Here is a 15,844-nt window from a genome sequence, read left to right as displayed (position 1 = left end):
TTGCTCTGTAAATATATATATATTTTTATTACTTTATTGTAGTACTTTAGAGAGAGAGCTTTCGCCGTAGCCTATACGCAAGTGGCCACTTACAAACTTTCCAATCCATCGTTTTATGAGAGCATAACCTATATATACTAGTGTAGACGTTTGGTATCATTTCGGGCATTATTAGTGGGGTCATTTAAGAGATACAAACGTGGGTCCATTAGCCCCTGCGCTAAGCTATTCAGCAGCTAACGCTACTCTACGCTAACTCGCCCAATGTTAGACCCAGGTGAAAAAAGCTTCTGGGGGGGTGTTTGGCTCGAGGTCATGGTGCAAAGGACCCTAGGGTGAATTACTCCGAACCATCACTTTAAGTGACGGGTAATTTCGAAGGCTTCAGAGTTTCAAATTGTACTTTTCAGTCTCCGATTGAAACAAGCGACGGTCGTCTGAACTACTTCCAACCGTGATCGCCTCTGATGAAAAGCTGATTGGAGAGCAGCGTCAGAGAGATGGAGCAATGGGCAGCTGGGAAAGTTAGCCAGACTTTTATTCAACTGAAATCTAAACCGCTTTCTGTCGAAAAAGACAACATTTATACACTTCTTCTTTTTTTTTTTTACAAATTCCAGACTGTTTTGCGAACCTTAAAGGTGCCCTGCCACGCATATTTCATGACTTTGTGGTAAAGTCTGAAGGTCTACCATGGACTCTGTAACCTTGGTTACTTTGTTTCAAGCCATTCTAGCGTGGTATAGAAAGCCTACAGGAAGACTCGGCTCGATTTCTGCCAGTTCTTGTTAATATTCAACGAGCTAAGCTGCTTGACTCTGATTGGCTAACAGCTAGCCAATGAGAGCCTGGCTGTCAGAATCCTTTACCCAGCCCAACTGGGCGAGCTCATGAATAGTAATGAGCTCAGGCAGTATGATGTCAGACTGACCAGCTTTTGTGATTGGTCTGATTTCTCTGCTTATTTCTGTTCAGTGTCTAGAGCTGACAGAGGAGCTAGCAGTTCATTTTCACATTCAGCACATAACACAAACACATATGGACCTAACATATTTCAAAAAATGCAAGTAAAAACGGTTTTGTGTGGCAGGGCACCTTTAAAATAATTTGAATACCTTGGGTTTAAATATGATTTTCATAAATAGTCCAGGACGAGAACATTCATCACTTTCAGGATGCCAGATTTCCGTGTCCGGTTTGAGTCATACGTGCATTTAGTCTTCTTGGCCCTAAAAACATAACATCACCGTGGAGATTATAGTGATAAATGTCAAAACATGAAGGATGTGTAAAAAAGTTGGTCTTTGGTGTTTTTTTGCCCCCAACGTCTCCTTCCAGGCAGCGTAGCAATGGTTATGTTTAGGGTTAGCTGCCTGGAAGGCACCGTTGGAGGCGAAAAAAACACGATCAAGCTAAAAAGTTGCACTTTTGTGTAAAAACTTGTTTCCGATTTCCATCCCGATTCTGTCCCCACACATCCTCCAGATGTTCCAAGAGTGTACTCAGCTGTAGTCTGGAGTGTGGGGGTCACTTCCCTTGATGATGAAGGGCTCTTTTGTTTCTCCTCTGCCTCCACTCGAGTCACAGTTTACTGCACATCTTTGTCAGGCATCTCTGTTTCAGATCTGTTGGGGGAGGTGAGGATGGTTAACAACCAGGTAACTCAACCTGGACACGGATTCTTCTATCATGTGATCATGAATCTGACTTGCCTGAGAATTTTAGACAAAACACAGCTCGTACAAATCACTCGTGTTCTCCGGTTTAAGTGTCTGTAACTTGCGCTGCAGACGCAAAAACCACTTTCTTGAATATGATTATATTAATTGCTTGTGCAGCTTTTTGGGAGGATACGCAATCTCTGACTGCTTTCAAGTTGTTTCGGCTTCATTTTACTCGCCGCTAGGGCTGTGCAATTAATCGAAATGTTATCGTGATTATGATTTTGGCTCCCAATGATCCCAAAAACAGAATAATAGAGAAAAACAATTATTTAGCTCATTACGCTTTGCAAGTAAACTCTTATTTTCTCTCGTGTTCTGAATGAGAAAATAAAGTTTCAATAGGGAAAGTACTAAGGCAAATTTCACAGTTGTGTGTGTGTGTTTTTACTGTTGATTTATTTACCTTTTTCCACTATTTTTTAAGTTCAATAATTGCAACATCTTTCCAGAAGTCAACGAGTAATCGTGTTAAATTATCGTGATTTCAATATTGACCGAAATAATCATGATTATATTTGTTTCCATAATCGAGCGGCCCTACTCGCTGATATTTCGTGTCGATTTCTAATCAAAAGCCTTGAAAAACATAGTAGAATAGAGTCTAAAAATACACATGGAGGGCTAATTAGAGCCAGAGACAGTGTGCGGGGCGGCTCTTTCTGCACGTCAGAAGCTGAGGGAGAGGGCAGCTCTCTGCGCGACCTCTGGAGCCCATTAGCTCGGAGGATTCATGGTGGCGGCGGCTAGGAAGCTTCCTGCTGTGCTGCGGCTCTAATGAGCCCCGACAACGACGAGCGAACAAATGGCTGAAGCATCGGTACAGGTGAGGCTTGAATTATTTCTCATTCACACACTCACAACTCTGTAGTCTGTGGACTGTGTGTTTTTTTTTCTAAAGCAAACCAACTTGACTTCCACTTAAAAAATGGACATCACTTCAAGTTATTTTTTGAAGCATCGAACCACAAACAAGCCTCTTATACGGCCTGTATGAAACCCCGAAATGTTGTTTCCTATGAACTTTTATGACTGAAATGTCATCTAGTAGCCTGGTGAGAGCGTGCTGATCTGGCGAGCTCCAGTTTTCCACTCGTAGATCAGTCTGGCATCTTGAGATAGAGAAAATTTTGAGCCGTTCGCCAAACGACCGACCAATCAGCGTTGGTTTTGAGGCGGGTTTAGGTGTGACGCAACGTCTAAACAACGTGGCGGCTTCCACGGATGAGATGAGTGTAGCTATCGCAGCAAGTTTTATCTGAATTAGAAAGTATTCCTTCATTGGAAGAAGAGCAAAAAAACGGCACTGGAGGCTTTTCTCTGAGGAAAAGATGTTTTTGCGTTTCTCCCGACTGGTTTCGGCAAGAGTTTAATCTGATTGGTTGATTTGGCCCCTCTATCAACAACTATAGGTGGTGATAGACAGATGGTTTATCCAATCAGCTAACCAGGATTTTCGCCCCTTCCCAAAAGGGGAAAAGGGGGGCATTGTGGGGGCATCGTGGCGTAGAGTCTGGACTTTGCATCATTGCTCATAAAATCTTTATTTCTCTGAAAACAAGTTCGTTCCCGAGGCCATTTTGCAGTGGCACCGTTTATCCGTCTAACGCTGAGCTCCGCCCAAGACGACTGTGATTGGTTTAAAGAAATGCCAATGAACCAGAATGCTGTGTGGACTGGCCAGACCTTCCTCCGCAGCGCTGTGGAGGAGGAAGGTCTGGCAAAGCGAGACTAACACAGACATGGTGTGTGTCTAACTCTTACTTCTGGAGAAGGAGACTCTCCGGACCCGCCGACACACCTCCAACGTGTGTTTTTCATACCAGAGGTGGCTGTCGTCGCAGTATCTGCGAGATGAGAAGATGTCTGTCAACAGCCGAACGTCACGGCAACACAACCGTTCCACTATCGGCTCAACACTAGTGGAGTTTGAAGGTGCACTGTGAGTTCCTGCGTGGTTTCATTGCAATTCAATTTTTGTCTCAAATCGCAGGCCTCTCTTGTTGATCGGCTAGCTGCCTGCCCCCCTGAACACACGGTGAAAAAGCCCGGTCTCAACACAGGGCTCGTAAACGTCAAAACAAACACCACCACGTTCCAGCCAATCACCGACAAGATGGTTGGGGGTTAGTGACAGTTAAGGCCGTTTTATGGTTGCGCGTAGAATAGACAGTCTGCATTTCCCCCCTGATTCATCTCTTGGTTCTCCTTCTCCATAAACATGAAATCAAGGAGAGGGTTAACTTGTCCTGCTCCAGATTTCCCACCGTGGTCAGAAAGAACAGGGGACACGCTTTGGTTCTCTCACTAGGACTCTAGAGTCGCTACTCGCTGCGGAGCAAATCACCGTCACGCTCTCACTTCTCCCTCGCTCTATCACACACTCCTCACACACACACACATACACATGCCGGCTCAACGCACAAACCAGCGCACAAGTATAAACATCAGGCCACTTAGGTAGGCTACGGCGAAAGCTCTGTGTGGAGCCTCCGCAGGACCATAAAACAGGCTTTAGTCAGTTAGTCACGACAGTTACAGAAACATGGGGGGAGGGGCGAGCTTGCTCTGTTTTGTTTGGAATTTACTTGGAACGTCAACAACGTCAAGGGTACAAGCGGCCAAAATGGGTTTCCTCAGGAGAGTGGCTGGCGTCTCCCTTAGAGATAAGGTGAGAAGCTCAGTCACCCGTGAGGATCTCGGAGTAGAGCTGCTGCTCCTTCGCGTAGAAAGGAGCCAGTTGAGGTGGTTCGGACATCTGGTAAGGACGCCCCCTGGGCGCCTCCCTACGGAGGTGTTCCAGGCCCGTCCAGCTGGGAGGAGGCCTCGGGGAACACCCAAGGACTAGGTGGAGGGATTATATCCATATAACCAGTCGGAGCTGGTTAATGTGGCTCGGGAAAGGGAAGTTTGGGGTCTCCTGCTGGAGCTGCTCCCCCCGCGACCCGACCCCGGATAAGCGGACGAAGATGGATGGATGGATGGTCAACAGGAACTCATAGTGCACCTTTAAACTTTGAGCTTTAAAAGACTCGCAAAAAGCTGTTCTGGTTAATGCAGTAGACTTAACTTGACTACTCCCATCTTTTGGGTTCTGAAGGTTTGTTTAATGTATGCAGCGTTAGGTTTCCTATTATTAATTAATTCAATTACATAGCATTTTACTTACAGTTTCAAATCACTACGGATTTTATCTCACATCATCTCAAAAGGGGCACCTTACGGATGATATGCATCGATAACATCGGATCAATGTGTCACCTTAGTGCTGAAAGTGTGAAAACCTTTTCATGCGTGTCTTGTTGCCGGAGGGTCTGCAGAGGCACTGGGAGAAGAACTTGCAGAGCTCGAGGACGCACGGCTGCAGCTTGTGAGCGCCGACGGTCGTCGTGGCGCCGGAAAGCGGGTTGCCGGAAAGCGGGATGTCGGCCAGCTCCGTCCGTCTCCATGGACAACCTCTCAACACACAGAGAGAGAGAGAGAGAGAGAGAGAGAGAGAGAGAGAGAGAGAGAGAGAGAGAGAGAGAGAGCTGTGGGTGAGTCAGTTTAACCCTCCTGTTGTCTTCAGGTCTAATTTGACCCATTTTCAAAAAGTTTCTAGATCAGAAATGTGGGTTTCTTTCAACCAAATTTAAAAACAAAATAACGTGGATAGTTCCCTATAACGCTCTTCACAAGTTCAATAAATGATCAGTTCACTACTTTCATTGAATTTTGGTGTTTTATTCAATTTTAGAGCATGTAAAGCAAAACTGATAACAGAACGTTGAAAAACATAGGAAATAAATGTCAAAAAACTCAAGACTGACTGACTGACATGTGATGTTCAGTCTTCTTAGAAAATGATCAGTTTGTAGAAATGACTCATGAAATGAACACGGCCCCTTAACTCAAAATCAGTGGCAGTTTCACGAAATCGGCGAAAATTCTGTGATTGGCCCACGGAAGAATTCCGTGAAATGAACACGGCCCCTTAAGTTAAGGAAAAGGTCGTGGGTGGGCTTACGTTTCCATGACACGTGGGACAACAAAGGGACAGTTGGGTTTAAGAAACGTGACACGCGGGACACGATCCCCAGTCTCCTGGGTGAAAGTCCTGTGTTGTTTGACCCATGTTTTGACCCATGTTGTTTTGCCATCTTCTCATTGACTTTACATCGGCATTGTTTTCCGTGGTGGCCATGCGGAATTTTCACACATTCTGTGCCACCACCACGAAATGTGCTGTTAACAGTTTTTGATCATTTCAAGGAATTCTGTGAGACCAGGCTGGTTTAGGCGATTGCCATATCTTTGTTTACCTTAAAGGTTCAGCTAAACGTAACGCCTCCAGCATGAGCTTAAATACTCCTTAAGGAAGACAGGAACTTCAGAGAGTTGAGACAGCACTGCACAATAACACATGGTGGTTAAACTGTACTGCCGCCTCAATTGAGAGTTCATTAAATGCTTCTTTGTAAGTCATAAGTCTCCCGAACATTCTTCACACCCATGTACAGGCACCCATGTATCGTGAAATAATCGAATCAGGACAAAAGCATATTGTCCCAGCCCTAGTATATACCTGGGGGGGTGGTGATGGCGCAGTGGATATGACACATGCCCTTGGTGTGGGAGACCAGGGTTCGATTCCCACTGCGATACATCAACCAATGTGTCCCTGAGCAAGACGCTTAACCCCTAGTTTCTCCAGAGGCGTGCAACCTCTGACATACAGTATATAGCAATTGTAAGTCGCTTTGGATAAAAGCATCATGACATGTAATCATGACATGTAATGTAATATACCTGCCAACAGGTATATTACATGGTGTATATGGGTACATGGGTATATTCCTGGTGATTTACGCTAATCTCCCGATTTCATACTGATATATGACTTAAATGTGTGTTTCACAGTTTCTGTGATATGTCCAGAATGTAGGATATGTTATGTTACCTGGCAACCAAACACAAACAACTTAGAGTCGCAATACTTCTAAAATCGCAATAAATGAAAATTGCAATACAAATCCAATCGGCGGCCACTTATCGTGAAAGAATCCAATCGGGACAGAAGCATAACGTCACAGCCCTATGTGTTTATACGGCGCTTTACAGCGACCAACAGGTATCCAAAAGTGCTTTAAAACATCATAACAGACACTAAAAAGAATGAAACATATTGACAGTAAAATCAGAAAAGGTTGCATAAAAACAGGAGGAAGAAAGGGAAAATGTCACAGCGCAACTATGTATTAAAAAGCCGTTCGAAATGAATAAGTAACTACTTTTATAATAGTGCGAATGTCAGGGGGTAATATGTTCCAAAGTCTTAAATCCTAGATCCTGCTTCATGACTTTTCCTCTCTGAAAACCAAATTAAGACGGTAATTTCAAAGATAAAAGACGATCACACAGGAAAGTTCACACGTAAAATAATAAGACATTATAATTCACCTCTGAAAAGCCTACAGAGTTAATTTAGAGATTTGATGTGCAGAATAAATCATCCTCAGTCACATCCATCCTTCAAATTGTCTCATTGTATTCATTTTTGCATAATGTCGCTTAAATTCCCATTACAGGAATCACTGGTGCCGATGCATTTTAATCCTAATTAATGCATCGCAGGTACACAGGCTCCTAATCACCATGCAAATACATATTCAAATGGGATTTTTAATGAGATTCTTCTCCACATTCTGCAGCTATTTGCTCATTCTGTACCGTGGTGATATCCAGAGCAGGAAAATTTTCTATCAATCAAGCTCATACAATAAGATTATTAACGCTGGAAATTTACGAAGTTTGAATTCATCCTCAACGCCTCCTGGGTTTTTTTTTCTTTCACTTTCCGGAAGTTATAAGTGTCGGTTCAACGTGATTAAGCTCAGCACACAGCTTCCTTACAACAAAAAAAAACATTTTACAAGTGAAGACACAAATGTATCATGTGAGTCATTAATGCATGTAAAGTTATGTTTCACAAATTCAAATGTCTGAAAATTAAATTAAATTTACATGTTTAATTCTTTGACATGAAAGCACGAGTGAAAACTCGTTCGATCTTATGAATTATTCGGGGGAATGAGAGGGGGAAACGTAGCAGAAGATATTTCTAAACCAAAATGTAGCGATGTACTGTAAATGTTGCCTAATTGATTTAATTGTGAGACTCTTCTAGACTTTCCAAATGTTATTGGACCAAATTCTGAGTGATTTTGCGTAGGGAAAAAGTATTTTTGGGCCAGATGACATCACGTGGCGTACATAGAAGTTGTTATTCCACTTTTTGGTCGATGTGTCAAATTGGGGATCAAGAGAGCACCAAAGTACGGAGGATACAACCTCTGGGGAACACAAACGTCTGTACAGAATTTCATGGCAATCGATCCAATAGTAGTGGAGATATTTTAGTTTGGAAGTGGGAAACGGTTAAACCAAGTGACTGACAGAGTGACGCTGCAACCCAACTCAACCGTAGGCATTTCATTTTCACTGAATTTGTCATATGGCGTGTTTCACCTCAAGTCACCTTGAAAACCTTCTGCTATTTCCATTTTTTACAACACAAAAATCAGCAAAACCTCGACATGAGATGATCTGCCTAATGAACCGGAGCTCTTCATCACTGGTGTGTGTGTGTGTGTGTGTGTGTGTGGAGATGTGCAGCTAGGCCACAAACACTCATGTCACTGCACACTAATGACTCAGTGACAAACTGCACAGGATGCTCCGGCCTTCTGTCTGTTGCTATGCAGAACCTAAGTTGGGGGCGGGGGGGAAGCAGCTGCCGTCCCTACAGCGAGATGCTACTGCCATCTAGTGGCTCTGCTGTGAAATGTTGGCTCATATTAAACTTATTCACTGGTGACTGGTTTAATGTTGAGTTCCTCTCACATGAATTTAAATACATTATGTGGCTCCATAAATGAATAAAATACAAACTGTGTTGCCGGTTATTACATTAGGTTTGTGATTTTGCTCATTTAAGTTATCAACAATAGGGCTCTCTGTTTTGCAAGGTGACAGATTATTAAAGATTGTTTACTTGTTGTTGTACAAGTATCATTTAATGAGATTAGACTTGAGATCATTTTGAGATTTGTCATATCATCGGTTCGGGGGGGCAGACACCGTCACCACATTTAAGAGTAAACTTAAAACTCTCCTCTTCGATAAAGCTTATATTTAGGGAGTGAGGAGTTGCAGCGTTTAGCCAGACCGGCGGGGGGAGGGTGTGTGTCTGCAGACTGCAGACGCAGCACCCTTTCTCTTCTCTGCTTCTCTTCATAGTCGTCAGATTAATCTACCATATACCGTGCGTTCATGGACATCGGAAAAACGTTTTTCCGAGTGAAAACGTCACCATTCACGTAAAGTCCTGTGGGAATCAGAGGTGGGAAACTCGGGCTGGATTTAGATACCCGAGTTCCCCAGTTGGTGACGCGTTGTTGACAACTGACGTTTGATGGAGGTGACTTTGGTTCACTGAACATATTTTAATGACAATAAACTGTTTATTGTGGACAAACGCCTCTGCCAAGAAACATACACAGACATAATATGTTTCAAATTATTCATAAATAGGCCTATGTATAAAAAAAAACCACATTATCCGTGTCTTTTCCCGTTGGTTGTCCTGCAGATAACACAAACAAACACTTGTCCATGTGCTGTTTGGATGCTCGCATAAGAAAACAGCAGAAAATTTATTTTGGCCTCCATGTTTTCACACACCTGATGCTCTCGGCTACGGCCAACCGTTGGTGGCAGTCATGCAAAAAGTTGTTATGCCAAACGCCAATATACCAGAAGAAGAACACGCATCCCGACCATGTGAACGCTGCCAGTCGTAAAAACAACGTAACCAGGGGGGCGATGCCTGTTATTCTGAAGTGGCATGAACGCAGCACTAATCAATAATATAATCAAAGTAGAGGGAGAAAGGCCAGTACAGCCCGATCCGGCGGGGAGAGTTCTAGCCCGACCAGGCTCCTCTCCTTAACCTGTCTCCCTTAGTTATGCTCTGGGGAGCTTACTCCCCGGAGTCCTTATGTTTGTTTTTTGCCCAGCCTGTTTCCCTGAATTAGGGTGGCACCTAAATCATGGTTGCAGCTGTCCCGGTGATCCTGCTCCACACCCTGCTATGCCCTGTTACACCCTGCTACGCTCAGCAATGCTCTGCTACATCCTGCTATGCCCTGCTACGCTGTGCAGTGCCCTGCTACATCCTGCTGCGCCCTGCTACATCCTGCTATGCTGTGCAGTGCCCTGCTACATCCTGCTATGCCCTGTTACACCCTGCTACGCTCAGCAGTGCTCTGCTACACCTTGCTACGCTCTGCAGTGCCCTGCTACATCCTGCTACGCCCTGCTACATCCTGCTACGCCCTGCTACATCCTGCTGCGTCCTGCTACATCCTGCTACGCCCTGCCACATCCTGCTACATCCTGCTACGCCCCTTCTACGTCCTGCTACATCCTGCTGCGTCCTGCTACATCCTGCTACGCCCTGCCACATCCTGCTACATCCTGCTACGCCTTCTACGTCCTGCTACATCCTGCTGCGTCCTGCTACATCCTGCTATGCCCTGCCATGCTCTGCTTTGCCCTGTAGTGCCCTGCTATGCCATGAACTACTACAACTACTATTTCTGGTCAGTGTTCCATTATCTTTATTATGACTATTATTGCCACTGTTCGTCACACCCCCAACCGGCACCGTCAGACACCGCCTACCAAGAGCCTGGGTCTGTCCCAGGTTTCTCCCTAGAAGGAGTTTTCCCCGCCACTGTCGCACTAAATTGGGGGAATTACTGAAATTGTTGGGTCTTTGTACAGTGCCTGGCGAAAGTATTCGGCCCCCTTGAACTTTTCGACCTTTTGCTACATTTCAGGCCTCAAACATAAAGATATATAACTGTAATTTTTTGTGAAGAATCAACAACAAGTGGGACACAATCATGAAGTGGAACGAAATTTATTGGATATTTCAAACCTTTTAAACAAATAAAAAACTGAAATATTGGGCGTGCAAAATTATTCAGCCCCCTTAGCCCCGTTAATACTTTGTAGCGCCACCTTTTGCTGCGATTACAGCTGTAAGTCGCTTGGGGTATGTCTCTATCAGTTTTGCACATCGAGACTGACATTTTTGCCCATTCGGTCCTTGCAAAACAGCTCGAGCTCAGTGAGGTTGGATGGAGAGCGTTTGTGAACAGCAGTTTTCAGTTCTTTCCACAGATTCTCGATTGGATTCAGGTCTGGACTTTGACTTGGCCATTCTAACACCTGGATATGTTTATTTGTGAACCATTCCATTGTAGATTTTGCTTTATGTTTTGGATCATTGTCTTGTTGGAAGACAAATCTCCGTCCCAGTCTCAGGTCTTTTGCAGACTCCATCAGGTTTTCTTCCGAGAATGGTCCTGTATTTGGCTCCATCCATCTTCCCATCAATTTTAACCATCTTCCCTGTCCCTGCTGAAGAAAAGCAGGCCCAAACCATGATGCTGCCACCACCATGTTTGACAGTGGGGATGGTGTGTTCAGGGTGATGAGCTGTGTTGCTTTTCACGCAAAACATAACGTTTTGCATTGTTGCCAAAAGTTCGATTTTGGTTTCATCTGACCAGAGCACCTTCTTCCACGTTTGGTGTGTCTCCCAGGTGGCTTTTGGCAAACTTTAAACAACACTTTTTATGGATATCTTTAAGAAATGGCTTTCTTCTTGCCACTCTTCCATAAAGGCCAGATTTGTGCAGTATAACGACTGATTGTTGTCCTATGGACAGAGTCTCCCACCTCAGCTGTAGATCTCTGCAGTTCATCCAGAGTGATCATGGGCCTCTTGACTGCATCTCTGATCAGTCTTCTCATTGTATGAGCTGAAAGTTTAGAGGGACGGCCGGGTCTCTTAGATTTGTAGTGGTCTGATACTCCTTCCATTTCAATATTATCGCTTGCACAGTGCTCCTTGGGATGTTTAAAGCTTGGGAAATCTTTTTGTATCCAATCCGGCTTTAAACTTCTCCACAACAGTATCTCGGACCAGCCTGGTGTGTTCCTTGTTCTTCATGATGCTCTCTGCGCTTTACGGACCTCTGAGACTATCACAGAGCAGGTGCATTTATACGGAGACTTGATTACACACAGCTGGATTCTATTTATCATCATTAGTCATTTAGGTCAACATTGGATCATTCAGAGATCCTCACTGAACTTCTGGAGGAGTTTGCTGCACTGAAAGTAAAGGGGCTGAATAATTTTGCACGCCCACTTTTTCAGTTTTTTATTTGTTAAAAAAGTTTGAAATAGCCAATGAATTTCGTTCCACTTCATAATTGGGACCCACTTGTTGTTGATTCTTCACAAAAAATTACAGTTTTATATCTTTATGTTTGAGGCCTGAAATGTGGCAAAAGGTCGAAACGTTCAAGGGGGCCGAATACTTTCGCAAGGCACTGTAAATGATAGAGTGTGGTCTAGACCTACCCTATCTGTAAAGTGTCTTGAGATAACTCATGTTATGATTTGATACTATAAATAAAACTGAATTGAATATTCAAATTCAATACAGTGTACGACTTCATAAATAAAAGGCTAAACATAAGTAAGGTACCCGAAAACAGGACCACAAAGCAATCAATAAAAATGGAAGAAAACCTTACAAATTATGTCAAAAATACAATCTGGACATTTATATTTTTGGGTTAATTTGCACAGTAGAAAGATTTTATTGATTTAATGTTGTAGTGGGTCCATCTTGGTTTGGATCATCTTTTTGGAAATACTGTATAAGTTCTCACTTTAACATGTTATTCCCATTGGATTTAGTGTGTTTTTGTAGATCCATAAATTAGCCAATTTAAAATCAAAAGGCATGTAATGATGAGAATGAGAATGTCTTGGATACCAGGGCCTTTATGTGTCTATTGACTTTGACGGGAAGCAAAATAAATTCACCAAAAAATGTATATATCATTAAGTTTCCTTTAAAGCTACGCTGTGTAAGAATTTCTCCCACCTAGTGGTGAAACTGTATATTACAACCAACTGAATATTACTTTCTAGCCCTTCCCCTTGTTGCTTTGCCTGTCGCGTTGTTGTTTTAATTCTCTTTTCCCCTCCAGGCTGGCATTCGTCCTGGCTGGTTGACTGAGTTTAAAAGCGCGAAATGCAGAGGTATATCCCTTTTTGGCTAAGGTATTTTAAAGATGGAGGCGCACCATGGCGGGCGTCATTCGAGCGACTCGCCTGTATGTATTCTGAATGATTCTGAATGGCAGATTCTACGCTTTCGAGAATACTTTGATTAGTTGGTGGTAAGTAATTACACATGAATGAGCACATATTTGTGAAAGAACAAAAGTTTTTTTTGCTAAGAATCAACTCAAAAAAATGACACAATGGAGGTTTAAGAAAAAAGACAATTTGAAGTCAATGTTTTCATGTATCATTAATAAAATGTGATCTTTTAACTCAATTGGACTTGCACAGCGTTGTTTTTTTCATTCATCATTACTAAATATCCTATTGATGTTTCTAAATTCATTAAGTTTATACTGCTGTTACATCATTTAAAGAATTCATTTCCCCTTTTTGATTGTGTATCGTTTGTTTTTTTGTACCTTAGTTCCTTTTCACAGACAGGCTCACTGATCATAGAGCTGACGGATGAATATTTGGCCTTTATTTGCTTTTAACCTTTGCATCTTCAAACCATTAAAGCTTTCACATAAAGGGGGCTGTGGGGCTGCGTTTGCGTTACCATAGTGACTATCTTAGCCTCCTGAGTGGCTCCTTCCCGTGCTCTTAACACACACACACACACACACATAATGCACACCTTTCTCCGGGCTAAAATTGAATCAGTATCCGTTAGTGTGTCCCCAAATGACAGTGAATGGATGTGATATGATTACAGTTGTGTTCTGAGAGCAGGTCAGCAGTCAAAGTCAAACTGCTTCTGCACAGCAGAGCAGCTCTTAAATGTTACTTTTATACCTTAAGAGTCTCTGGGTCATTAATCACTATTTTGCATTTAATTCTCAGGTGAAAAACACATCACAGTGACAATGTCCTCATAGAAGAGGTTATTATGCTTTAAAAAAGAACCTCTGTATGTTTTCCTGATATTTAAAAAAGGCACTAAGAAAAAAACTATTTTGTCATTTAGGTCACATTAGTTTTGCTATTTTGCACATAAAGACAATGTTGATAAATAAAATGCATTATCATGTCAATGGTTAGTAAATAAAGACACATTTGGAGTGAATTTCAGGCTTCAGAGACAAGAGTTGCTCTAGCGCAGAAATTCTACAATCCACAATTCAATTTGGCTTTGTGCAAATTGAGTCGATTTTGCAGGGGGTTCAGCCCCGGCAAAATGTTTTGAGTGTTGCCCCGAATGCATTTTGAAAAGTTGACTGACAAATATGAAACCGGACAACAGCCTATGTAAGTCAGACTCAAACACACGCTTAGCGTCCACTCTCGCTGTTAAAATAGAGATGAGCAGCGCGCCTTCCGTGATCTGTGCAGCTGCAGGTTTATAAAGGAAATGCTGCGGCAGATGGGACGCATTTCTGCTGTAGTTTCGGTTTTCCACCTCCGATGGAGCAGTATACAGCCACTTCTCTAGCTAAACTTGGTTTCATTCAGACCAAAACGGGGCTCTGAGTCTGTCAGAAGGTCTGAGATCTACCGTATCAGCAGAGCAATCACGTAATGCACAGCAGGTTATGGTGCAGGTAGATTATTTTCTGAAATATACTGACTGTATTCTTGTAACAGCCTATTATCACTTTATTTTTCGCAAAATATCACAACTCCTCCAAATCACAGAGAACACAGATGGGATATATTTTGAATGTGCACAAAGTTTTGAACATGAGCAGAAATCTTGCTCAAACACTATTATAATATAAATATTACAGTCCAGGAGTTTATTAATTCATTAAAATGAATTAATGTATCATTGAGGTGAATAATTGTCATATGCACATTTAAGGAGGTTACTGCCTCAACAAAAGAAGCAAAAGAGGAGGGAGGAGTAAATTATAGGCTACATGTGTGCTGACTCAGATATAATTAGAAAAGTCGATCTACCGGAGAATAAATGGTTTAAAGCAATACAGAGTGCCTGAGAGGCAGATATTTCCAGCAATTGATTCAGAAAAAGTTAAAATAAAAATTCACCTGAATGCAGTAAATTAAGTGTTTAACATTAAAAATGAGGACACCCAGACCCCCCGCATCATAAGTCGCCACACAGATCTGGAAACAAAACCTTGGTCTTTGGGTTGCCAGGCCAGTTATTATTAGGCCAAATATTGGTGCCATGTAACTAACATCTACAAAACTGGGCAGCTGAAATGAACATACACTGGCTAATAACAAGCTGGGCAAGCCAGTTGCTGTTTTGCATTGCATTACGTTTATTTAAATGGGTCCGGGCTAAGCCTAGAAGCTCCTCAAGTCCTGGAAACGCCCCTGACTTTGTGGATCCCAAGTTATTATTTGATATCTCCTCGCTTCCGGAAGTTGTTCTGGCCCTCCTTCGTGAAGGCGGTCTCAAAGCTCTGGACGTTGGAATCGCTGATCCTGCTTCTGATTTCGATTCAATTGAAAGCTCATTACAATCAATTTTGGAGGATGGAGAGCGAGGTGTCTCCCAGTAGAGGTAGGGTGTACGGGATTCACAGGCCGTTCTTTAGCCAGAGCCTTCAGTAAATTGGGCATAGAGGGAGAGAGGAAGAGGAGAGCCATCTGCAGTACCACCAATGTAGCAGAAAGGGCTTTAAGATGCTATGGCTAAAAAGAAGAAGAGCCAAGTGTAGCTTGCTATGTGGACACAAGCTGGGGTCTGATCAGCCCCGGATGGGTCGCCTGGAGGAGGGTGTATGATTACAGGAACTGAAGATGTGTCCACAGGCATCAGCACAAAAAGTAAAATTGTGATAAATTCGGTAGCTTCTATTGCTCTTCAATGTTTTGCCAAGTTTGCCACGCCTTCAGGCCTGTCGGCACCCTGTAACTGCCTCCGGAGTCCTCTGGGATATCATATCCCAGACGGACTCCTTCAGTCGAACGGCTTTCCTGACCAACATTGTGTTCGAGGTTGACCGCCCCTTGAG

The 15,844-nt window shown here is 43.1% G+C and overlaps 1 protein-coding gene across 1 annotated transcript in view; it reads right to left on the bottom strand.

Annotated features, from left to right (window-relative positions):
- Nucleotides 1-1,052: 1,052 nt before the first annotated feature.
- LOC120567839 (HERV-H LTR-associating protein 1) overlaps nt 1,053-15,844 on the bottom strand; it is a 29,490-nt gene continuing 14,698 nt past the window's right edge. Inside the window, exons 12-14 of the mRNA XM_039814912.1 lie at nt 5,006-5,177; nt 3,486-3,568; nt 1,053-1,625 (exon numbers count right to left, since the gene is read on the bottom strand). Coding sequence (XP_039670846.1) covers nt 1,582-1,625; nt 3,486-3,568; nt 5,006-5,177 — 299 coding nt within the window. The 3' untranslated portion in view covers nt 1,053-1,581. The remainder of the gene's footprint in view (nt 1,626-3,485; nt 3,569-5,005; nt 5,178-15,844) is intronic.

The sequence above is a fragment of the Perca fluviatilis genome, chromosome 11 (genome assembly GCF_010015445.1).
Source record: "Perca fluviatilis chromosome 11, GENO_Pfluv_1.0, whole genome shotgun sequence".
In the NCBI taxonomy this organism is placed as follows: domain Eukaryota; kingdom Metazoa; phylum Chordata; class Actinopteri; order Perciformes; family Percidae; genus Perca; species Perca fluviatilis.
This window is presented reverse-complemented; position numbering and strand designations above follow the sequence as displayed.